This window comes from Morone saxatilis, unplaced genomic scaffold, assembly GCF_004916995.1.
Source record: "Morone saxatilis isolate NCDOM2014 unplaced genomic scaffold, NCSU_SB_2.0 Contig6, whole genome shotgun sequence".
Classification (NCBI taxonomy): Eukaryota; Metazoa; Chordata; class Actinopteri; family Moronidae; genus Morone; species Morone saxatilis.
The window spans coordinates 13,290,620-13,314,453 of record NW_023340206.1 but is presented as its reverse complement, the minus strand read 5'-3'; the positions used below and the strand labels follow the sequence as shown (position 1 = coordinate 13,314,453).

The window sequence follows — 23,834 nt, the reverse complement described above, 5'->3', positions numbered from 1 at the left end:
CTACAGGGGACACACACACACACACACACACACACACACACACACACAGATTTGAAGATGACACTCAGGTGTGATTTGACCGGCTTTATATCTCTCAATTTTTCCACGAACTGTCTTCACCTCTTCGTTGTCGTACAGGGTGACCATGCGGACGTTGGGATCTTTGGCCAGAGAGTCTCCTGAGCAGGACTGCATCAGCCCCTGAGAGACAACACAGACAGGAAGAATTCAGAGGACTCGCTGAGACTCAAAACCCTGTTATAGTTTGTGATTTAACAGAAACACTGTTAGAAACTGCTGCTGAGTTCAATTCTTTGGCTATTTTCTGACAAAAAGACTTTCAACCAACCATTCTGAGGAACACAGACAAGATCAAAACAAAAAAAACAACTAAAGAACAAATAATACTAACTGTATTTCTAAAGCAGTTTTCTTTTAAAACATACAAAAGAATAGCAGCAATAAATACGATTAAAAGCAACATATGAGGTAGAATACAACCAAAAACACACCAACAATCAGAGATACTGTTAAAGAGATAAAAACAGAAATATTATGTATAAAAAAGCCTGTTTTTAGAAGGGATTTAAAAGAACAGATTTAGCTGAATTTCCTCAGATAGGCCGTTCCAAAGTACATGTGCTCGAATACACATTCTCCTTTAGTCTTTAGGGACTTGAGGGAGGATCGAAGGCTGTGTTCTGGCTCATAAAGAGGTAAAAAGTGGGAAATATATCATCAACAGGCATTTCAAGGGAGTCTTACTGGTGTGCTGTGCTAAAACTGGGGAAACAGTGAATCATGTGGACAATAAAGATGAAGATATTCCTGTGTGCAGTCTAACCTGCAGGGCGCAGTAGCAGCTGTGGAGGTTGTCCAGACGAGGAGAGTAAATGAACTCTTCGTACACGCCTCCCAACGCCTGCAGAGGACAGCAGAAGAACAACATGAGGGACAGAAAAACAAGAGCTGTGGAGTCGTTTATCTTCCAACAGTTTGTTGCTGTGCCAGTGCTGCTTTGCGTTATTCGTAAATATATGAGAATCTCCTGCTTCAGGGGGTTGAATTGGATTACCACATGTGACAGGAGGTTTTATGTTCAGACTCACTGCAGGCTGAGTGTCAGTCAGACAGAGCTCAAAGTCCAGCAGGGCTTCGGGCTCGACTCCCAGCTCCGAACACAGCACCTTCACCAGCGCCGGGTGGTGTTTCTCTGCCTGGGGAGGGACGATACAACACCATTCATTCTCAAATCCATTTCTACATCTTCTCACTTGATTTAAAGACCTTTCTTTGTTAGTGTTTATAATGTAAGCGGATAGAAACGAGGTAATGCCAGAAGTGATCCTAGAAAACAAAGCAGCCTTTTCATACATTTGATTATCTGTTCACTTCTGGGTGCAGCTGAAGTTCTCCGCTCTAATGTATTCAGCAGCAAAACAACTGATAAATACAATACATTTAATCAGACAGTAAAGCGAACCAAAATCTCAGATGTGTGCATTTTACCGTGCTGGTGGCACAGGTGGGATCTCCGGAGGATGTGGAGCCCGTCTGCAGCTCCTCCTGGACGGCGGTGGCGATGATGGGCACGCTGAGACGCAAACACACACACACACACACACACACACACACAAACTGAGCTTCAAAAGAAATGTTTCAGAAAACCTACAAAAACTGAAGAACTCAGTGTTTATGAGCGAAATAAAAACACATTTAAACACATATCACAATGTGGTACGAGTGAATGTCATGATATTATTGGTTAAAATCAGTTAGTACCTGCTTACGGAAGTCACAATTACTTTTACAGGAAGACAAAATGATTAGATTTTAATATAAAAAAATCTATCTATCTGTGTCACTCACAGGTGGTTCTCCTTGTTGGGGCCAAAGGAGTCGTTGATGTCCCTCTGCAGGTGGATGGCCAGGTGAGGGATCCTGAGCAGAGGTCTGGACACATGAACCAGCCGGTGAACCAGTTTACTGTCGCTCTGTGGGAGGACAAACACGCAAAGAGGATGAGGAGGCGGGAAACATCTGCGTCTTGTTTTGGTCTTAAATCAGTTATCACACTGGAAGCTCAAATATCAGTGGGTGGATCAAAAAGCTGAAACATTTCTTGCTGCCATCGGAGAAAGGAACAATTTCTAAAACTACAAGAACTTAAAATAGTTTTTTTTACATCCTATTTTCATCTCAGATCTCCCCAAAACTACCTACTACCAGTACCTGAGATTGTACAGATTTGCAGTAATTCTGGTAAAATAACTACAGAAATAATCTTGGTACCTTGACCATAACGCGGCCGGCGATGGTCAGATCACGGTCGAACCAAGTGTTCCAGATGCCGCCGCCGTAGCACTCCACGCCGACCTGCAGACAGCCCTGCTTCGTCCTCTTAGACCTCGGCTTCACCTGAAACAGGCACACACTCGGGCTAATAATCAAATAAACACACGTCTCACAGGCTGAATGCTGCGCTCTAAAACGCAGCTCCTGTGTGTTGCGTTTCATAAAACCTCTTCTCTCAGATTTCAGGACTTTCATTTTAGATTTTTGGCATCAAAGCACCACTTCAGGGCCGCTCTCTGCGTGCCTTCGTCTAATGTGACAGACACTGCGACAGGAGGCCAAACACAACTTTGTATAACACATTAATAATAACAGAACCACCGCCCTGCTGTTGTTGCCTCCACCTACCAGTCGAGTTGCAGTTTACAGGCCCGTCTGTCCAAACTAGTGAATACTTGGAAGGGATAAAAAGGTATAACGTGTATTTTGTGGCTAAATGGTAAAGTGATCACTGTGTGAATACTCATGTTTGAACTGATTAATGAAGGATTATAATAGATGTATAAGCAGTTACACAGAGTCTTATAGAGAGTAGTGGTCGATTAATATGTAATATATATGTGGGCGGGCTCTCACTCTGAGGCAGGGGCTGTCTGTGTGCGCTCCGATCATTGAGAACCCGTTCCCCGGCAGGTAGTGTCCGCCCACAGCGAAGGCGATGAGGCTGGAGAAGTTCCTGGTCACAAAGTACTGAAGAAGAGAGCACAGGACGAGACATGAACATTATACATTATTTAACACTAAAGTTAATTATTTCACTTTTTTCACCATTTTCTGGACCAAAGAACGTATCGATTCATTGAGAAAACCATCAACAGATAAATTAATAATAAATAATCGTCAGTTCTTCACGTGTAAAATTATTCAACGTTTCTTTATACTGTTTAAAAGCACTGGAAAGCTTAATATCCTGATATTTTAATAAAAAGACACTCTGACCGACCTTAGCAGACGGCTTGATGTCCCACTGCTCCGTCTCCTTCAGCTCGATGAAGCCGGCCTCCAGCAGACGCCGTTTACATTCCTCAACCACTGCGGGGACGAGAACGAGAGGATTAACGAGGCTGTTCTTCCGTTCACTGCAGCTGGGACTGCTTCTGACTAACAGCCAATGAAATGAATTTCATCTTGTTTCCGTTTTTCATGACTTAATAGCTTTTCAACGCCTTTTATTCAGAGGCTCTCGGACTGTTCAACGCTGGATGAGGGCTTCCTCTGACGAGTGGACACCGGAGGAGCCTTTTATTGATTTGTCTTTAGATGTCTTTCTTTGTATTGTTCTCACACATCATGTTTCCAAATGTTCATCTTATATCCGACAAATAAAGTCAGATTGATTAACCTTCCCAAACGGATCAAAAATGAGCTATAAATGCCGTAAAAGCAGCAACTGGAACTACTTGCTGATTGTTTGATGGATAAAACCATAAAATTGTGTTTTTATGTCATCCTTGAATACATGTTTCTGTATGCTGAGAATATATCCAAGGTTTGTTTGTATAATGGACATAAAATAAAGCTGTCTGATGCCTCTTTGAGTCAGTAAAACCTATTTTTGTGCCAAAAAAATTAAAAATGTTTTCTATAATATTTAAAACGTTGCCTTCTTTTCAACACTAGACTTGAACCACTTTCCTGTTTAATCATTTGTTACACACAAATCCACGAAATATACAGACGCCAGAGGTCAAAGTGCAAAAGTCAGAGACTCTTATCTCAAGCTCAAAGTGTCTCCACTTAATGCTGACAGGTCTTTGTTCTCCGTCTTATCACACACAACCTACTGCCTCGTCTGAACCCTTAATCTTAAATGATATAAACTATAAATCCACTGTGGCTCTTGTGATTAAAACAATTAAAATTTACCTGCAAATTTAAAATAAAAAGGTGCAAAAAGGTGACAGAAACATGAGACACACAGGTTTAGCTGTGAGTTTAAGTTCAATTAAACATTTTATGAAAAGACTTTTTTTTTTTAAAACAAAAATAAAGATTACCTCAGGGACTTACTTACATATTCTAATATTTAATTCAAATATACAACATTAATTCATCCTTTAATTAGTGCAATTTTAATTTAAATGTACACTGTAAAACCAGATAAGTTCATTTAACACAAAACATTTGTTGAAACTGATTAAAACTCAGTTTCTTTTAGGTTAAAACAAACTTTCACAATAAGTTTGTACAAGTTTGTAGCGCATGCAAAAGGTGCATTTCTCCAGTTTCTACATGCCCAAATGAACTTTATCACAGGTCAGTGAGTTAATAAAGTAATAATAATAAAAAAGGAGCATTGGTTTGGTGATAAAATGGGTGAAATGGAGGTGAAGAAGTGGCAGTTCTGCAGACTTTACCGTGATACGGAGACACTCCTCTGTTGACAAACTGCAGGAACTCTTTGGCCGCCGACTGAACGACCTCTGTGGAGGTTTTCATCATTAAAGACTGAAGAAAGAGAAGAGAAAAAGAGATAAAACAATGTTTCAGCTGCAGAACGAATGAGACAGCACAGCTAGTTAGTGGAGGTTCAAACATCGGACACTGACTGCGACGTTTCAGCCCTTTTCTCTCTTTTCTATCCGATAGGGCAGAAATACAAACAAACAAGGGAATAAATGGCATCGAAGTCGTAAAGAGTCAAAGTGTCCGCACACTTTATAAATAAAACTGAACATTATCGCGTAAAAAACACACCTGTCCGATAAATGACGCACCGCTGCTTAGCTAGCCGTTGCTCGGGCGTGCTTGTTCTTCTTCGCTCCCCTTCGTCTGCCGGCCAAAGTCAAACAGTGAGGGAGCAACACCTGCGCACACAGCCGCCTTAACACTCACCTGTATGACACGCACCTGCATTAGTATGGCCCTTACCTGCATTAAGTGCACTTTGACACTCCGAGAAGACGAGACAGCAACAACAGGAAGACGCAGATTAGCTGACAGCAGCGAGAGAAAGAAGCAGTCGCTGTTTTCAGACACTGCGCCACAGTGACACCCAGCGGCCAGGCGGTGTAACTACACACGTTCGTTTTTTCACAGATTTTATTTGAAATTATTGCTTTAATGTCTGTTTTTAATCATGTATATTCAAGTCACATGCTTTTTCCTGGATCAATAGAGTCTATGTGTGAATCTGTGATTATAGTCAGCTCTCAGGGCCATAGCTGCAGTGCATAAGGGGAGGAAATGTTGCTGTGCTTCTACAGAATTAAAGAAAGTTAAAGGAAGCTCGTCTCTCTCAACCAGGGGAAACTGGAGGAGCCAGAGACAGTTTGATGGCACTTTCTCCAATTATGATTCTTCCCACCAGTTTCTCTCTCTTACTGTGTCTTCCTCCACCTCCTATAATGACCCTAATGCAATAATAAACAGTACATAATGCTCTAAATAACAGATTACAACTCGATTCTTACTGAACTGCCACAGATAAAGTTCAGACACAGAAGACACAACAAACACAACCTATTCACTTCTTTCATTTAAAGCTTTTCTTTAAAGTAATAAAGACATCTGATATAATAACAGGCTGAAAAACATTCTTTTAAACTTTAAACTTAAACTTAAACTTAAAACTATAAATAAATAAGAAAACATCTGTAAGTTTACAGGGTTTTTCAGGGTTGACAGATATCTTGTATAATTATGGGGAAAACGTTGAATCTATGTTTTTTATCAGTGTCAAAATACAGTTTTTATCAGTGAAAACAACAATAATTACTTTTAAAGAAAAATCCAATAATAACAGCACTCTGCTGTTAATTTAAGCCTGAGTTCGCCTGTATTTATAGCACATTGCATTGGTTTAACAGTGTTAACATTTTTAATTTAACATTAAAGATAACAATTTTATGTACAATTAAAGCTAAAAACTGTATTTTAATTATAGTAAATTTAATTATAGAGTTATTTTTCTGTTTGTCACAGTGCAGAAAAAAAACATTTAAGGCTCTCCACTGAGCAGAGGGCTTGGAGTGATTGCATCCAGACTGGGGCTGAAATTTAGATTTAAGGTACCAAACATGCTCAAGTAGTTTGAGCAAGAAACCTGCAAGTTCTTCTTAAAGAGAAGTAGAAAACTGTAGAAACTTACTCTACTTAAACTTACCCCTCTTTAGTCCTTGCTTTCCCAGGATTTAATGTTTTTCAAAATAGTGAGGTAAAATACAAAAGCATATATGGATATAAATATAAAAGGAAAAAAAACAGGGGAAAAGATATCCTGATATTTTATTAAAAAGACACTTTAGACCGACCTTAGCAAATGTATTCTTTTATCCCCATACAGTCTGTATTTGGACTGCTTATGATTTTGAGTGTGACTTTGGACAGACTCAATGCCCAAAACATAACTGTATGTAATGTTGACATTTTCCTGATAGCAGTGATGAATGTTGAATTAAGGCCATATTATGCTTTTATTTTGACTTCACCTCTCTCTCTCTCGCTCTTTCTGATGTGACAAAATGTATTCATGTTAGTGTCCTCTCCCTCCCTGTCTCTCTTTCTGACTCACTCATGTTAGTTTACTCTCACCAGACACCCCCCCACCCCTTGCAGCCATTTATCACTCTATCACCGCAGGGACCGGCCTTATATAGTCCTGAACGATGAGGGAGGAGGGAGGAGGGAGGAGGGGGAGATTGAGAGGAGGAGAGTCAGAAAACGATGAAGAGATGTTTATATCAGCTGTCAGCTCACAGCGTCTCCCCTGCTCTTGAGGAAGCCCAGGGGGATGAAAACACACACACACATCATCGTCTATTAATAGACGTGAGAGCAACAGGCTCTGCTGCACTGTTTAACATAATTTTATCATACAGGAATTTGTCCAAATACTGTTGCTGTTGTGCTGTATTTATAATACTTTAATGGTTGCAGTACAATACCAGGAATAGGGTCTAACTATATGGGAACCATGAACTTTTTGTTTTTCCTCCTAGCACCTGCAGAGACCACCATGTCTTGTTTCATGAATTAAATCACAGTCAGAATCTATAAGGTAACAACTAGGGCTGCACAATATGCTAATATTGCATTACATTACATATTTTTAATGAAAACAATAATTGAAATCATGATGGTGTGACATTTGTTGGGGTCTGTACCGAACAAACATGTTGTCTTACTTCTAAAGAACAAGATTTGTAGGTTAGGTCAACACATAAAATAAATAAGTTAACATTGGAGTCACTTATTCACATGAATTAATTAAAAATTAATTGTTAAAGCAACTCAGTTGTTTTAAGTGAACTTAAATGTGTTTAGTATTTGAAATACAGGCGATATAATTCCAGTTTGTCCCACTGACTAATTTTCTTGAAGTTGACTTTATATCAATATAAAACTAGCAGCATTATAATGCTGTATAGCTTAGGATTTTTCATTTTATGTTATGTTTATTAATCATCATTAGCCAAAGAATGCATTCAAATAATTCCTGATGATTACCTAAAGATTTAATGTTAGAGACACAAGACAATTAATTGGCTACCATTCTAATAATCAATTGATTATGAATTACGTCAGTTGTTTTGATGTAATAATTTGCTTTAGTGAAAGAAAACTGAGTAAATTCAACTTAAGTGCTAATATTTGTATAAAGATGCATTTAAGTTACTGTATTCAGATAAATTATGTTACTGAATAACTGAAGGGAATTAAATTTAACTTAACTTACCCAAGTTACAATACAGTACAATAAATACTTACTTCTACTCAAATCAAATATCTCACAAGCTTAATAGTTGAGTTAATAAACTGTTTCTTCAAACAGTTTGAGTTGAACTAACTTGTCACACACTTTTATATCAAAACATTTCAGCTTCTGTGGTTTGGATATTGCACTTACTTCACTGTAACGTTCATTCTCAGTGTGTGTGCACTGGTGGATCTCACTGAATAAGTTGCATACTCGACCAGGATTGACTTCCTGAACTATTTTTGATCTCACAAATCATGCTCGTAGGCCCCGCCCCTTAAAATCAGATGTTCAATGAGCACAGATGAATGTGAAAACATCCTTCTAGAGGTCAAACTCTGCACAGACCATTATTCAAACATCACACTGTAGGAACAAGAACAAACACTGAGTTCTGAATGTGGAGGACTGCAGACTTTAAAGTGAAAACATTTCCAATATGACTCCAAAGTGTCTGCTGGCAGAAGGAAACCTCCCTTTAAATCCATTTCACTGTCACACACTCTAATGATATCATCATTAATGGCACATATTGTTTGGGAATGTGGGCTTTCTCCTGCTCTGGGAGCGTCTGCAGGCACAAGCTGTACCTCTCCGTCTCTGGGATAGTTTTCCTTTTTAAGGCAGGTTAGTCAAGGCTCTTCTCCCACGATTGCCGTCATTAACAACCTGCGCCGCTTCGCCATGTGAGGACGTCGCAGAGTTTTGAAAGCCACCGTCTCTCCTTGCATCCTCACATCGTTATGCCGTGAGATCACAGACACGGAGGGAGAGGATTTTCTCATGAGGCCGTGTGATTCAACAAGTCTTCTAAACTAAATGAGTAGATAGGTCGTTTATCGTCACCTCCTGAAACAACCTCACTCATCTAACGTCTCTGTGGTTAAGATTTGGTTACAAAAACTACTTGGTTATTGTTAAGGAAAGATTGTGGTCGTGGTAGGAAACAGGACTATCACCCACTTTGCTGATCAGTCCATCCACCCTGACGTTAGCGCTGCATGAAATAAACAGCCCCCCTCATTCATTTCAGTGAGACACCAAGCAAAAACCTGCAAATGAAGCCAGAAGTAGAAGTAACTAAAACTGCAGTTCCTCTAACGGCCACTAGAGGCTGGCTCCAACAGTGAGTCAGTCTCCATAAGGTCCCATATTAAAATGCCCACCTTTACAACAGAAATAAAGTTTTCAGCCTGGTACAAAAAAACTGAGCTTCACTTTTGCTGCCATTCACAACTTACTGATTTGCACTTTACTTATTTTGTGGTGTTCCTTGTGATTGTCAAGACTGTATAGATAAAATAAACCTGAAGCAACGCAGGCCATTTTTGTTCTGTGGCAAATAACACTACTTCTGTCTTTGTGATTCTGGTTATTTTACCTTATTAAAGTTACAAGTTGTTCTGTTTTCTTTCATCGTTATCCAGCTTTACTGCCACAAAATGTCAGGTAGGACCTAAAGGGTTAACATCTAATGTGTATGGGACATTAATCTGTGTAAGTCAGGTTTCATTTTCAGCATCACAGATGTGAGTGACAGAGGTGATTTGATGCTAAATAAATTAAAAGGAAACATGAGAAAGTGTCAGAGAGACAAAGAGAAAGAGGGAGCGAGACATAAAGAATGAAGGGGTGGAGGGAGAAGGTGAGGGGGAGGAAGGGAGAGAGAGAATATGGAGAAGAGGAGGAGGGAGGGTGGGAAGGTGACAGAGAGAGGCAGAAAAAACAAATGGAGAAAAGAGAGAGAAGATAGAGAGAGACCTAGAGAGACACAGGGAGGGCAGTTTAGAGTGAGGACGGGGTAAAAACCGAGGGAGGGGTAACTACAAATAGCCAAGGGCAGCAAGTCTTTCCTCAGTGCTCCCGTCTGCTGCAGCCCTCACCAGGCTCTCCTCGTCCTCCAACATGGCCTCCTACAGCTCCTCAGCCCAAACCGCCTCCTCCTACCGCCGCCACTTCGGCCACGGCACCTACGCCTCGCCCTCCCTCAACCGCTCGCTGCAGGGCCATGGTGCTGGCGGTGGGGCTCACGTCTCCTCCAGGGTCTACGAGGTGACCCGGAGCAGCGCGACACCAGCCTACCGGGTCTCCTCCGGCTACTACGGCAAGCCCCTGTTGGCTTCCCGGGCTTCAGTCGGGCGCTCTTACGCCGGCATGGGCGAGACGCTGGACTTCAGCCTGGCCGACGCCCTCAACCAGGAGTTCTTGACCACGCGGACCAATGAGAAGGTAGAGCTGCAGCACCTGAACGACCGCTTCGCCAGCTACATCGAGAAGGTCCGCTTCCTGGAGCAGCAGAACCAGGTGCTGGCGGTGGAGGTGGAGCGACTGCGTGGGCGTGAGCCGACACGCATCGCCGACCTGTACGAGGAGGAGATGAGCGAGCTGAGGAGGCAGGTGGAGATCCTGACCAATCAGAGGTCACGCGTCGAGGTGGAGCGGGACAACCTAGCCGACGACCTGGACAAGCTCAAACTCAGGTGGGCGGGGCGAGACGGCGTGTGTGTCTCTTTAAGAAGAGGTGTGTGTGTGTGTGTGCGGTGTGTGTGTAGATGGAGAGGTGGGTGATGATGTGTGTGTAACATCACGTCTGCGCCACTTAATCACCCGTGTGGGAGTCTCACGTTATCTGCTGTTTGTTGTGGTTACAGGAAGTATCTTTAAACCCTCGAGAGTGGGCTTGTTCTTAAAGGAGCAGACATGATTTTACTACAATACTTTACATCACAGTTAAAGACAAGGGATTAAGATGCACTCTAAAAACACCCTTTTTTTCCCTCTACAATCAAATGTATTTTTAATTACCACTTACTAAATAACTGGTATCATAAACACAAGTTTTTGAGTTCGTCAGAATATATAGGTATATCCAAATCAATAAATTGGAAGTTTTGTCCTGCAACGATGCATTTATTTAAGTGGTGACAATAGGGGCACTGAATAACTTAGAGTGAACACACATGTTGGGGGGCTGCTGTTGGCTATTTCCTCATCAAACTAAAACTTTACACATTCAGCTCTTAAGTTTTGCTTTGTGGGACACATAATGCCTGATTGTCTTTTAAAGAAGTCCTATCAGAAGTCCATTGCAGTGGTCAATTTTGCTAGACATATTGGCATTATTTCTTTTAACAAGATTCCTGACTTCAGCTCCATTTTTGAGGTGATAAAATGCTGTTTTGTTGTTGTTTTGCCTCTAAGCAGAGGATCATTATAACTACTCAACATATAAACTTGAGATTTTATGCAAAGACCACAACAGATATCACATTTAACATATTTCTGTTAAAAACAAGAAGCTTGGAGGTGTTGGAAGCAACGATGGTGAAGTCACATCCTATACCAGGAAATACTCACAATATTACAAATACTATTACAAAACAATTATATTTGTGTGAGGTTTAATGCTAGATTTAGTTGGAGTAGGGTATAGAACAACTTTAATATTTTTGTAAAAAGTTCAAATGATCCATTATCCTGTTTACGGTGCATTCAGATTAAAATGCAACAGTATTGGGCCAGTGAAGAATCTTGTGAAGAATTGCATTTAAAATAGACTGATGATGATAAAGCTTACACCGACTGCAGCTATAAATACAGCTGCGTGCCACAGCTTAAATTTAGACCTGACAATGAGCTTCACTTTGGACCGGGCACGCAATGATTCCTGCATTAATCAGTCGAAGTTGAAGCTATAAAAAGAGGGTTTCATGTCATAATTGACAGCTGAGCCCTGCTCGCGATTGAGTCGCCCAGGCGTATGGGTCGGATTGCATATGTCGATGGACTCAACAATCAACTCTTTCTCAGCTCTGATTGGTTGCTTTTGTTTGGGCCCAATGGATTCTTGCAAATGGCCATTATAGGAGCACTGGGAGGAGTTGGAGGATTTTCTCACAGATCATCCATCTCATACTACTGTCAGGATATAGTGAAAGTTTCAGAAAATATAAGTTACCAACTGCAGCTTTAATTACAGTTCTTGAGTAGATGTACTTCATTCTACCACAAATCCAAAATAAGATATTAACACAAACTGTTGATAAAGTCAAACATATTGGCTTCATAATCTCTGTTTAACTATTAAAATGATTGACTACTGCCCCAGTCTGACCAAAGTTAGAGCTCATCACACACACACACACACACACACACACACACACACACACACACACACACCGTGTTTACACAGCCCTCTTCTATAAAAGGAGAGGAAAGAGCTTCCACATATCTGAAGGATCTCTAATGATCTGTCCTTTCTCTGTCTGTGGTTTACATCTCAAGTGCCGCTTTTAGAGAGAAGACAGGGCTACTGCAACTTTAAATCATCACTGGAAGCTCCTTTTACAGGGGTTTACTAGTCCTTTCATCTCTTTCTGTTTTGGTGCATTTTGATTAAAAGATGCTGTTCTGGCTTAAATAAAACAAGTTGGAGGATTACAATAACATCTGGTATTACATGATATTTATTACAACCATAAATGTGTTGTTGTTTTTTTGTCTTTTGCAGTTCTCTTTAACAGAATCCTTTTCCGAAACATAAAAATGTTTGAAAAAAACATACACACAGTGGGTATTTTTTTTAAGATAATAGCTATTTTTAGACTGAGTATATTTAAATTTGACCAAAAATAAATAAATGACGCTGAACACGCCTGTAAAGTTTCCAGAAAAAAATAATTTGGTAGTAATTATAAGGAAATTAGAGACTTCACTAAGAGTTTTGAGCTTATTGTGGATTTCCTTAAAAGATTAGAAGAAAATACAAACTCAACTCAATACAACTTAAACTATGTGAATGTACTCCTCCCTTAGACTCCAGGAAGAGATCCTCCAAAAAGAGGACGCAGAAAACAACCTGGCTGCTTTCAGGGCGGTGAGTGCTCCTGTCAAAGTATTAAACTATTATTCTGTAGAACGAGCTTGAACATGTAACATGTATAAATGATGAGGACATAAAGGATATATTTTTAGAGTTTAAAATAATAAATGAGTGAATTTAAATGTGTGCAGTATTTTAAGTTTGTTCCACTTACTAATTTTCTTGAAGTGGACTTATCATTATAACAGTGTAAGCATTATAATGCTGTATAGCTTAGGATTTTTCAATTGTTGTTTTTATTTCAGTTTATTAATCATCATTAGCCCATGTATACATCCAAATAATTCTTAATAATCGGCTAAAGTGTAAAGATTTGATGTTTGTCACATGAAAAAAACACAATAATAATTGGCTACCATTTTGATGATCAATTAATTATAAATTGTTTTGTAATACGTCAGTTGTTTTGACGAAATAATTTGCTTTAGTGGAAGAAAACTAAGAAAATTCAACTTAAGTTTTAGTTTAACTTCAATTAACTGAATGGAATTAAATTAACTTAAGTTAAGTTTGTTTAACGATAAATACTTTCAGAACTAAAAGAGTTACTTCTTATTAAAATCAAATATCTTTCATGCGAGCCATTTCCTCAAACAGTTTAAATTGAAGTAACTCGTTATATATATATTTACAAACTAATTTTTTTTTACCAGTTCATAAGTTGATTTACCAAACTGTTGCAGGATGTGGACGCTGCCACTCTGGCCCGTCTGGACCTGGAGAGACGCATCGAGACGCTTCAGGAGGAGATCGCCTTCCTGAAGAAGATCCATGAAGAGGTTCTCTCTCGCTCTCTCTCCCTTCTTCTTTTTCTGTCTCTTTGTTTGTTTCTCGATGCTTCAAAAAAAAAGAAAACCCAGGTTCAAGGATCTTTAGAACATCATGGTCACAGATGGATACTGTGCGAATAGTTATTTAATCATTTTGGGGCACAAATGATTGATTTGAAATAGAGGTGAAAAATAATGTGACAATCTATTTCAGTGGCTCCCAACATTTTTCCTCAAGGGGGCCCTTTTCTATCACTGAGTAAACTGACGACCCCTGACTGAGTGACATATTTTATAGATATTTCATGTTATTTTCAGTACATGAAATTTCAGTTTCAGTAGAAAACAGCTTATAAACTGTACAATGAACCCAAACAGTGAACACAATAACTGCTGGAAGTTTGTGTAAAAAGAGCAGTTTGGATGAATGTTGAGCAGATTATTTTATTATTGATATAAATAATTTGATTATTTTAAATCATTTTTAACAATCTTACAGACTTAATAGGCTTCTTTTGGACAGATTCTGTGTTTTCAGGATGAGGCTGTTTATCTTGTGTCAAAGGTTAGATATTAAATAATATCTTTCAAATAACAGTGACTCAAATACTGAGATATAGGCCTAGTGTGTATATTTTAAAATTCTTACTACACCCCTTCAAATCAAGAAAGCCTTGTGACTCGCTGTGAAGTTTTGGCGACTACTAGTGGGGGTCCCGACACAGTCAACTGGGGTTGAGGGGGTCCCCAGGAAAATAGGGAATATTTTAATAACACTATTATTTAATTGACTAGAAGTTACTTGATTCATAGGTTTCACGCTCTAAACTATTAATCTGGCAGTCTGTAGTCAGTATAGAAATTTTATCAGACGGGGATCTCTAGGACTGTATTTTATCTTTTGATACGTGTTTCAAATTCTGCACAGAGAAACTTCAAAGCAAACCGTTGCCTCAAGATTATTAAGGATGAAACTACATTTCAAAGAGTTGGATATGACTCCTTCCTGTCTGTTGTTTGTATTCTGTGTGACTGTGCTGTATTTGGCCAATCTGTCTGTCTGTCTCTTAACATCTGTTGTTACATCTGTTGTTACGTCTGTGTGTGTGTGTGTGTGTGTGTGTGTGTGTGTGAGATGACAGACAAGAGGATTGGGGAAGTATAGAGTTTCACACACAAAGCCTGTTTTTTGGCAGCAAAGCACCAAATCTCCCACAGCAGATGTACGGCTAAAGTTACTCTACCTACTGTACCGACAGCGGACGTCCACGTCTCTGAACAGCAGACACTTGTAAGCTTAGATGTGAGTGAGTGTGTTGGGGTTAGGCATTTAGTTGTGATGATCACAGGTGTTTCTAGAGGGGGTGGCTGGGGTGGCACTGGCTGGTCACCCCTGAAATCTGATTGGCCACCCCATTATCCTTACCTCCATCCACTTTGCACTGTCTTTCAGAGGCTATAGTGGACTCTGTTTAAAAGCTAAGTGAATATACTGGTATCACATGAAACTAGATGGGTTAGTGCATCCATTGGTACCATGGAGTAGCATCAAAGACACCCTCCCGCTGCATCAGCTCTCACCTGACCTCCCTCTTCCTCCTCCTCTGCCTGCAGGAGATCCGCGAGCTGCAGGCGCAGATGCAGGAGACTCAGGTGCAGATCCAGATGGACATGTCCAAGCCGGACCTGACGGCAGCGCTGAGAGACATTAGAGCCCAGTACGAGGGCATCGCCGCCAAGAACATCGCCGAGGCTGAGGACTGGTACAAGTCAAAGGTGAGACAGTCCGAGAAACTTATCATTACAGGGTGGGTTTTAAAGGTTGATGTAAAATATTTTCACTTACTAACTACTAACTCTTCATGCTGGCAGATGGGAAAAAATAAACGCCACACATCAAATAAATTTGCAGCCGTATCAGGGATATTTTTGCACATTTATGTACAGCGGCAGGAAGCTGAGACATCCATCTACATATGTTGATGATGTCAGACTCTACACTCTGAAGTTATTATTTAGATCTTAGTTGTTTCTTGTTGGGTTAACTAAATAGCTGGTTTTGATTGCTGTACCCGTAATGCTAATGAGTTAGCAGTACTGTTTGGCTTCACAGTTGATTAGAAATAATTGGTTAATATTCCCTGTATCAAGTCATTAGCTCTGACCTTTGGACCTTTGTCTCCTCAGGTAACCGACCTGAACCAGGCAGTGAGTAAGAACAACGAGGCGCTGAAGCAGGCCCGGCAGGAGACCATGGAGTTTAGACACCAGATCCAGTCCTACACCTGCGAGATTGACTCGCTCAAAGGCACCGTACGTCTCACACACGTAATTATTTTACATTCCAGCCGTACCTCGTGCTCTGTTTCTCACCAGACTCGTCTCATTGAAACATCCAGAATGAGTCCCTGATGAGGCAGATGAGAGACATGGAGGACCGCCACGGGGTCGAGGCCGGCCGCTTCCAGGATAACATCGCCCGGCTGGAGGCGGAAATCGCCAACATGAAGGACGAGATGGCGCGCCACCTCCGCGAGTACCAGGACCTGCTCAATGTCAAGATGGCGCTGGATGTGGAGATCGCCACCTACAGGAAGCTGCTGGAAGGGGAGGAGAGCAGGTGATGTTGGAGTCCAGTCAACGAAGTCCAAGTGGGATTAACTGAAACTATAGAGATTGAATCCAAAGCTGCAGACTAGACAGATTTTTGTCTTTATTCAGAACAATTCTGTCTATAAAAAGGGTTTTGATATTAAATTCTGTTGGTAGAAGGTGAAGAAAGTTTGTCCATAATGCTTCAGGTTATAATTGAGTTACAGTCACATTTTAAAGGACAGAAAAAATATATATTTTATCCAAATCAAGTTAAATGAGTTTATTATAGATATAAAACATATTTTGCATCATGTCTTTGCAGGATTACCTTGCCTGTGCAGAGCTACTCCACCCTGAGCTTCCGAGGTACGAACTAACCCTAACCCTACAATATTATATTTTATGGGGATTTTAAAATCGTAAAAGTATAACTTTAATTAATATAACTGCATGCTGTATCACATTATTTTGGCCAGAATCTGTTTAAAAACAGATTATCAGCTACTGTGATGGTGATGATTTTATTTTCTTGCTGTGTTTAAACAGAGACCAGTCCCGAGCACCAGCAGCGCTCCTCTGAGATGCATTCAAAGAAAACCGTCCTCATCAAGACCATCGAAACCCGCGATGGAGAGGTAAAACTCCGAGAAGCAACTCAATTTTCCACCATCAAGAATAATAAATTCTATCTTCCTTTTCTCTCTTCTAATCAACAAAACAACCTCATGAAGAAAATCTGTAATAAAAAAAAGTCCAAAAAAAGGATTTAGGGTTCGTAGTGGATTTTAAACCACTCCAGTTGTCACGTTTTGACTAATTTAATCTTTCTGGTCCTAACTAATGGGTTTATATTGTACACAGTAACAGTATTAGGTACAGAATTAGGACAGCACCGGCATTTATTAGCCCACTGTGTCTTTATCTTTCTTTAAGTGTATTTTTATATTGAGGGATGAGAACCAGAGAGGCATAAGTGACATTTTGGGAAAAAAATAGTTATTAATCAAAAACCAAAAAACTATTTGGGGCTAAAAGTGCACTTAAAAGATAGAAAAATATATTTTTAAGTACTCTCACCCACATGTTCAGAGATTGAATTTTGAATTTAATGAACAAAGTCAGGACAAAGTATGGTTATTATCTGTTTTGGCTCTCAATGTAAAGTTGGTCAAAAGTCTGGTTCTCAGCCCTTGATATCTTTGAGCATCTCCTAAATGCCGTGTTTCTGCCCTCCAGGTTGTCAGCGAGTCGACGCAGCACCAGCAAGACATCATGTAACCGCGTGTGAAGGAAGAAAAGAAACACATCTGTCCCTCCCTGAGTGGGACAGATGAAGAAACAAAGAAAGAAAAGATGTGCAAACACAACTAGTAAAAGTAAAAGTAAAAAGACTTTACAAACTCATGATTGCGGCCTGTACTGTTCTTGTTTTAAAGTTACTGTGAGAAAAGCAAGGTGGCATTTATCATTAACTTTATCAGGGTTTATTTACAGCATAACAAGAAATCTCCATCTAACAGAATCATTTCTGTGTTGAATTGATGCCTAAAAATCCTTTTTTTTGTCTTTGAAGAAGTAAAAAGAATCATAAACAGGAAACAATAACAGATAAAGATGACTTGATAAGATAAAGATTTTTTTAAATAATTACAGCATTTTTGCACCTGAAAGAGGACACAAAAGCAATTCATCAACCTCCTGAATAAAATACTCTGCTGGTGCAAACGCTTCCTGCTCCTCAATTAAAGTTAAATGTCACAGAAAATCTTTTTACATCGACCGAGCAAATGCTCTGCTTCTGGGACTCATTTTCTACCACAAAAAGTGTACAGACGGATCCAAATCCGCATGAAATATGCCATTTCTGCAGTAGGTGTCTTATTTGGTTTCGCTCCAATATACACGAGCACTTTACTGGTACTGCGTCTGCCAAGTCAATCGGGACATTTAAAGAGCAATCAGGTGAACTGTGCTCCTGCTGCTGGCTTTCATTCAATAAAGGGAACGCAATACAAGACAAAAAGGAGGAGATGGAGGACGAGATTAAAGGTGTCTGGAGAAGAAGATACGAGGAAAGAGGTAGTGCGAGGTTGAAAATACGAGAGAGAGTGAGGAGGGAATCAGGAGAGATAATCCTTGTTACTTTCAAACATTATTTCCTAATAAAAGTGATTTCATGTTACAGCTGATTGATGTCTTTATGTCCCTGAGTTAAAAGATGACTCGCACACATTGTATACAGGCCCATAGAAACACATGCTTTAATAACCATAGTCATAATTCTTTTTTTATTAAAAGTTACTGGCCTACAGGGATGACATTCATCTGTTTAACTATAAAATGCACATCCTGGTGAAAATGCGGTGTGAATGTTTACAGCTAAAATTATCTCTAAAACATTGCTGAAAAACCTCAAAATACAAATACAAAGAACCACCCCAGTTCAACAAGCCTGAAGGTACTGGAAGCAGTGAACCAATCAGAAAGTAATGCTTTATTTATCTTTTTTCACTGATTTTAGTGCCTGTTCCAGTGACATTTCAGACTGACAGCAGTTTGAGCGTTACTGCGTTTTTTTTAGGCTTCCCCTGCAGCCCCGCTACACACTACTCCCATTAAATGAATGGGATGAATTAGCACTTAGGAGGTTGACCAGGTGTCCCACTTTGTGTGGGACTGCACAGCATTTCTGTCAGATATATTGAGATGATGGGTCACATTTTGATTGCTTCTAGTTTTTGGAAAGTCAAATGACTGCAGGACAGACACTGTGAAGGAGGCAGGGAAGGTTGTCATCACAGGAATGTGTTTGATGTCAATCAAACTGCACAAACATGGGTGAGGTACAGATTAACCTGCTATGCTACCCCCAACAGGGAACAACTGAGAGGCACTGCAAAGCCACAAGCTATGCAGCTTTAGGCGGAAACTAAATGCAACAAGGAAAACTAGTTCTAACTGGGGGAAACCACATAAAACCAAAGACCTGTGAACCTTTAGCCTTCTTTTATGTGTAATGTAACTAGGGTATGGCCCACTGAACACACTAGTAACTTCATCTTACTATGATTGTTGATATTGAAGATGGCCAAAACATCATCATCTGGATAAAAGAGAAATGCATTTGGAGCCACAGTGTGCAACATGTTTTTCCTACTCTTAAGTCTACTTCTAGTAATCAGCACTAGTAGAAAACATTTTGAACGTTTTGTCAGCATTAATTTTTGCCACTTCCACCATTTTAATAGGCCTAAATCAGCTACATGTGTGTTTCTAATTTCTTTCTACACCATACATGCGTTTAAAAATTGAATGTGTGTGTTCAGCAGAGGAGGCAAAAATACACACATTCTTTACTCACGTTGACTCAGATAAAAGTAGAACTATAAAAGAATAAAGTAGTATAAGGTACACTTCTACCGGTTGTTTCTGTGCAGCTGTGACCTGTTTGTAACTTGTGGTGCAGTAGTTGAAGCTATAAACACCCTAGAAAGATATAGCTTCTTTTCATTTGTTTGTAAAGGATTATTAAACTCACATGAATTGTGAAGATTCATATTTTACTTTGGATTATTGAATGTTTTGCTGTTTTGAGATTGTGTAACTCAGGCCAGTGTTCATAAAGGGGGATTTATGTATAAAGAATGCAGTCAGTGCATTTTAAGCCCACTTTCTGAAAAGGAAGCAGAATTACCTGATCGTTATTTCCCTGTTCCTTACAGGACAAAATGATCTACATTCTTGAAGTGGTTGTCAGATCTGGAAGCGTGCCATGTGAGGGGAGTATCTGACAGCTGAGGAATACTGCATTTCTAAGAACAGTAGACTATTCTCACACGTTACAAATGGTTGCTGTCATGCCTGGAGGCATGCAGGGAGGTGTCAGTAAGTATCTGACAGGATATAAGTAAAATTGCAGCCTTGCAGATCATCAGACTAGCAGCTCCAGTCAGAAGGGAAGAAGACTTGCACACATCTCAGCACTTCACCAGGTGAGGATAAACTGGACGAAAAGAGACAGAGGGTGACGGAAATGTTTAGACTTTTACTGAACTCCAGTCTGAGAGATAACTCTCAATAACTGTAAATCATTTTCAGCTGGTTAAATTTCAAAATGGGAATTTTTTTTGTATTATAATTTATCAAATAAGAAGAGTAGAGACTGAATTAAATACTAACCTTTTTTCATTATTGTTAAAACACATAACGATGAGTTATCCTAAAGTCTCCATCACATATGTTTTGGTGAGTTGAATGAATGTACTAGCAGACCTCCCAGCATCATTGTTTGACGAGTTTAACACTCTCCGTGAGTACCGATTCTTTTTTATTGTCTGGAAAACATAATAAAAAAACAAATTAGCTAAAATATGTTTCTGAAACGCATTTGGGAGATAAATAGTCACACAGAAATCTGGATCCAATCTGATCACACTGTTTTGAGCAGTTTGATCTGAAGTTTAGTGCGTTGAGTGTCAATCACAAGGTAGCCCCGCCTAAAGCATCCCCTGCTTTATGGTGCTGTTAGCCTAAATGGGACCATCGCAGATTACTAAATGAACATCATGCTGTATGGGAAGAAGACTGAAACTAGAGACTGAGACGCAGAAAGCCATCAGGAAACTGTTTAATGAGCTCATACATCAAGTGAGAGGTCGGCTCATTTCTCCATAAGACTGAATGATATCTGTGTTTTTTGTACTCAGTGGAGCTACATAGATAGGTCGTCCTTTTCCTCCAACATGGCCTTCCGTCCTCGGCGCTCTGACCGCAGTGGGGCCCAGATGCTGGGAATCAGCGAGGTCGAAGCCCTTAACCAGGAGTTCCTGACCACGCGGACCAATGAGAAAGCAGTGCTGAAGCAGCTGAACGACCGCTTCGCCAACTACATCGAGAAGGTCCGCTTCCTGGAGCAGCAGAACCAGGTGCTAGAGGGGGAGGTGGAGCAACTGCGTGGTGGCAGGCCGACACTCATCAAAGACCTGTACGAGGAGGAGATGAGCCAGCTGAAAATGCAGTTGGACGACCTGACCCATCAGATGTCACGCATTGAGGTGGAGCGGGAGAGTGAAGTGGAAAAGCTCAAAGACAGGTGGGTGTTCATCATGCTCACTGGCCCCACCCCTTAAAAATCAAACCCTCAACGAGCACTGAGAAACTTTCCACATTCACAGAGGATCTTTATAACTACTTCAGATTTAATGCAAAAAGCACAACAGACATCACATTTAACATATTTTTTGTTAAAAAAAACAGCTTGGAGTTTCTCTGTCTGTGGTTTACATGGCACAGTGCCACTTTTATACAGATTCAGAGAGAAGACAGTTACTGCCATCACTGGAAGATCCTTTACAGGGACTAAAGAGTTTGCACTGACAATAAAATATAAATTGAGCTTTTATCTCCTTTTTAAGGATTTTGGTCCAGAGGTTGATGTTCTGCAGCATTAAAGGTGCAGCGGACTTTGATCTTTTCATCTTTCTTTTTTGGTGCATTTTGATTCAAAGAAGCTTTTCCAGCTTAAATAAATAAAATGAGCGTCTGTTCACTGCGAGAGAGGATTACAGTAAGATCTGGTATTACGTGAGCTTTTATTACAACCATAAATGTGTTGTGGACTTTTGTCTAATGCAGTTCTGTTCAGATGTTTAACCAAATAATTGTTAATAATTATTAATAATTAACAAAAAGGGACAGAAAACCACAGCAAAAACATGCTACTTAACTGTGTTGCACTGGCCATGTGTCAACACTGGAAATATGCTTCCTTCCTTTTACAGTAAAAAAAAAAAAGATTTTTCCATGGTGGTTAGAAAAAAAGAGGAAGAGGCAGTGAGAGACATATTCTCAAATGCTTAAACAGAAAGATCGCCTGGTTTATAGTGAAGTCAATTGCAAAGAACAATGAAACTCACATGGTGTGGTTCTCGCTGTAGCCATCACAGCATAAACTGCAGCACAAGAGGAAGTGTCTTATTGGCATTATTTTGTCTTTCATAAGGCAAGAGTCACTAAGCATTTTAAGAGGGAGCATGGTGTAAGTATGAGATACAAGAAGGGTTTACTCAGATTTGTGTAAGAAGGGACCATTAGGCACAATGTTCATTTTTAGATCCATTTACTGGGAGGCAATGTAGTTCCACACTACCAACAAAAGCGATCTGTGAAATCACCGCAATTCTCATCCATCTCATTCTATCTGTAATTAATAATAATTACTATGGGCGTGAATGTGATCAATGTGGCGTAGTCAGACCTATCTCCGCACACAGTGCTGGGTTGGAGTTTGTTGTGGTCGATACAGTCATGCCCTAGTGCTGGACTGAGTAGTTTAAGTTTGTTTTTGTCGGTGTTTGCAATGTGTCTGTTCAGAGTGGCTTATGATGGTAACATTTTTGTGCTGTCACATTTCTTAAGACAAGATTTATTATGTTTGTGTTGGTGTATGGCATTGATGGTGATGAACTATGGCAGAACACAAGTAAAAGGAATTGATTAGGAGGATTCCAGATACATAGTCATTTAAAAAAAAAAAATCAAACATGGCTAAATATTTCAATATGTGAGGGTAACAATCTTTTAATACCCATGCTTTCAAAAATCCTTGAAGAACTTTTTCTTAAAAAATGGTTCTTTGGATGAAAATGGTTCTTAATGGAACCTGTGATCTTACGAATAACCCTTGAGGATCCCTTTCTTCAAAAAAAGGTTCTTCAAAATGAACCTCAGCTCTTGAGGAGGAACCCTTTTAGAACCCTTATTTATACAATTATAGTGTATAGCCCTGATGGTAATCAATGAATGAATAATGATAATTTATTCTATAATTGTTGCTCACATCCCCAGACTGCAGGAAGAGATCGACCAAAAAAAGGAAGCAGAAAAAAGACTGGAGGGTTTAAGGGTGGTGAGTGTATTAGCTTTACTATTTGTCTGAGAGACTGACCATGTTAAACCTATAAATGATGAGGACATAGCAACCAGCAGATTGGTTTGATTTGATTCCATAAAGTTTTCACTTAGTATCAGAGTCATATGAGGTCGGTAATCAATAATAAAATAAAGTTCACTCTTTTATAAACCTGAATCTAATCCACAAATCAACAACTTTTGTAGTCAGGGTTGTTTCCAGATGAGGGGCCTGGCCACCCCTGAAAACTGACTAGCCACCTCAAGTGTCACGCCATTATCCTTCCCTCATCCACTTCGCACCATATTTCAGAGGCTGTAAAATAAATAACGCTAAATAACGCTCCAAATTTAGGCTGAATTTTGGCAATGGAAAAAAAGTGTCCCTGACCTCTGACCTTAAGATCTCTGAATTAAAATGGGTTATGTGGGTATCATATTATTTGCTGGACCTATTTATTTTGTTTTACTAGTTCATTAATTGATTTACCAAACTGTTGCAGGAACGGGACACTGCCACTGTGAATAGTCTGAGCCTGGAGAGACGCATCAAGAGGCTTCAGGAGGAGATCACCTTCCTGAGGAAGATCTATGATGAGGTTCCCTCTCTCTCTCTATCTCTCTC

General features: G+C 39.9%; 2 protein-coding genes across 4 annotated transcripts in view; one reads left to right on the top strand and one right to left on the bottom strand.

Moving 5' to 3' along the window:
* The window catches only part of dnpep (aspartyl aminopeptidase), an 8,604-nt gene extending 3,257 nt beyond the window's left edge, over window positions 1-5,347 (bottom strand). The window contains exons 1-10 of one of the 3 annotated variants that reach the window (XM_035677731.1): window positions 5,227-5,347; window positions 4,713-4,803; window positions 3,299-3,387; window positions 2,932-3,045; window positions 2,293-2,418; window positions 1,870-1,994; window positions 1,510-1,594; window positions 1,110-1,217; window positions 845-922; window positions 121-201 (exon numbers count right to left, since the gene is read on the bottom strand). In XM_035677731.1, the coding sequence (XP_035533624.1) occupies window positions 121-201; window positions 845-922; window positions 1,110-1,217; window positions 1,510-1,594; window positions 1,870-1,994; window positions 2,293-2,418; window positions 2,932-3,045; window positions 3,299-3,387; window positions 4,713-4,803; window positions 5,227-5,232 (903 nt within the window). In that variant the 5' untranslated portion in view covers window positions 5,233-5,347. The other 2 variants (XM_035677732.1, XM_035677733.1) reach the window with 2 other exon arrangements.
* A 4,527-nt stretch (window positions 5,348-9,874) lies between these two features.
* The window catches only part of LOC118339695 (desmin-like), a 15,904-nt gene continuing 1,944 nt past the window's right edge, over window positions 9,875-23,834 (top strand). The window contains exons 1-13 of the mRNA XM_035677394.1: window positions 9,875-10,533; window positions 12,869-12,929; window positions 13,619-13,714; window positions 15,320-15,481; window positions 15,893-16,018; window positions 16,105-16,325; window positions 16,623-16,666; window positions 16,847-16,935; window positions 17,537-17,574; window positions 19,738-19,750; window positions 21,007-21,392; window positions 23,147-23,207; window positions 23,713-23,808. Of these exons, the coding sequence (XP_035533287.1) occupies window positions 9,959-10,533; window positions 12,869-12,929; window positions 13,619-13,714; window positions 15,320-15,481; window positions 15,893-16,018; window positions 16,105-16,325; window positions 16,623-16,666; window positions 16,847-16,935; window positions 17,537-17,574; window positions 19,738-19,750; window positions 21,007-21,392; window positions 23,147-23,207; window positions 23,713-23,808 (1,968 nt within the window). The 5' untranslated portion in view covers window positions 9,875-9,958. The remainder of the gene's footprint in view (window positions 10,534-12,868; window positions 12,930-13,618; window positions 13,715-15,319; window positions 15,482-15,892; window positions 16,019-16,104; window positions 16,326-16,622; window positions 16,667-16,846; window positions 16,936-17,536; window positions 17,575-19,737; window positions 19,751-21,006; window positions 21,393-23,146; window positions 23,208-23,712; window positions 23,809-23,834) is intronic.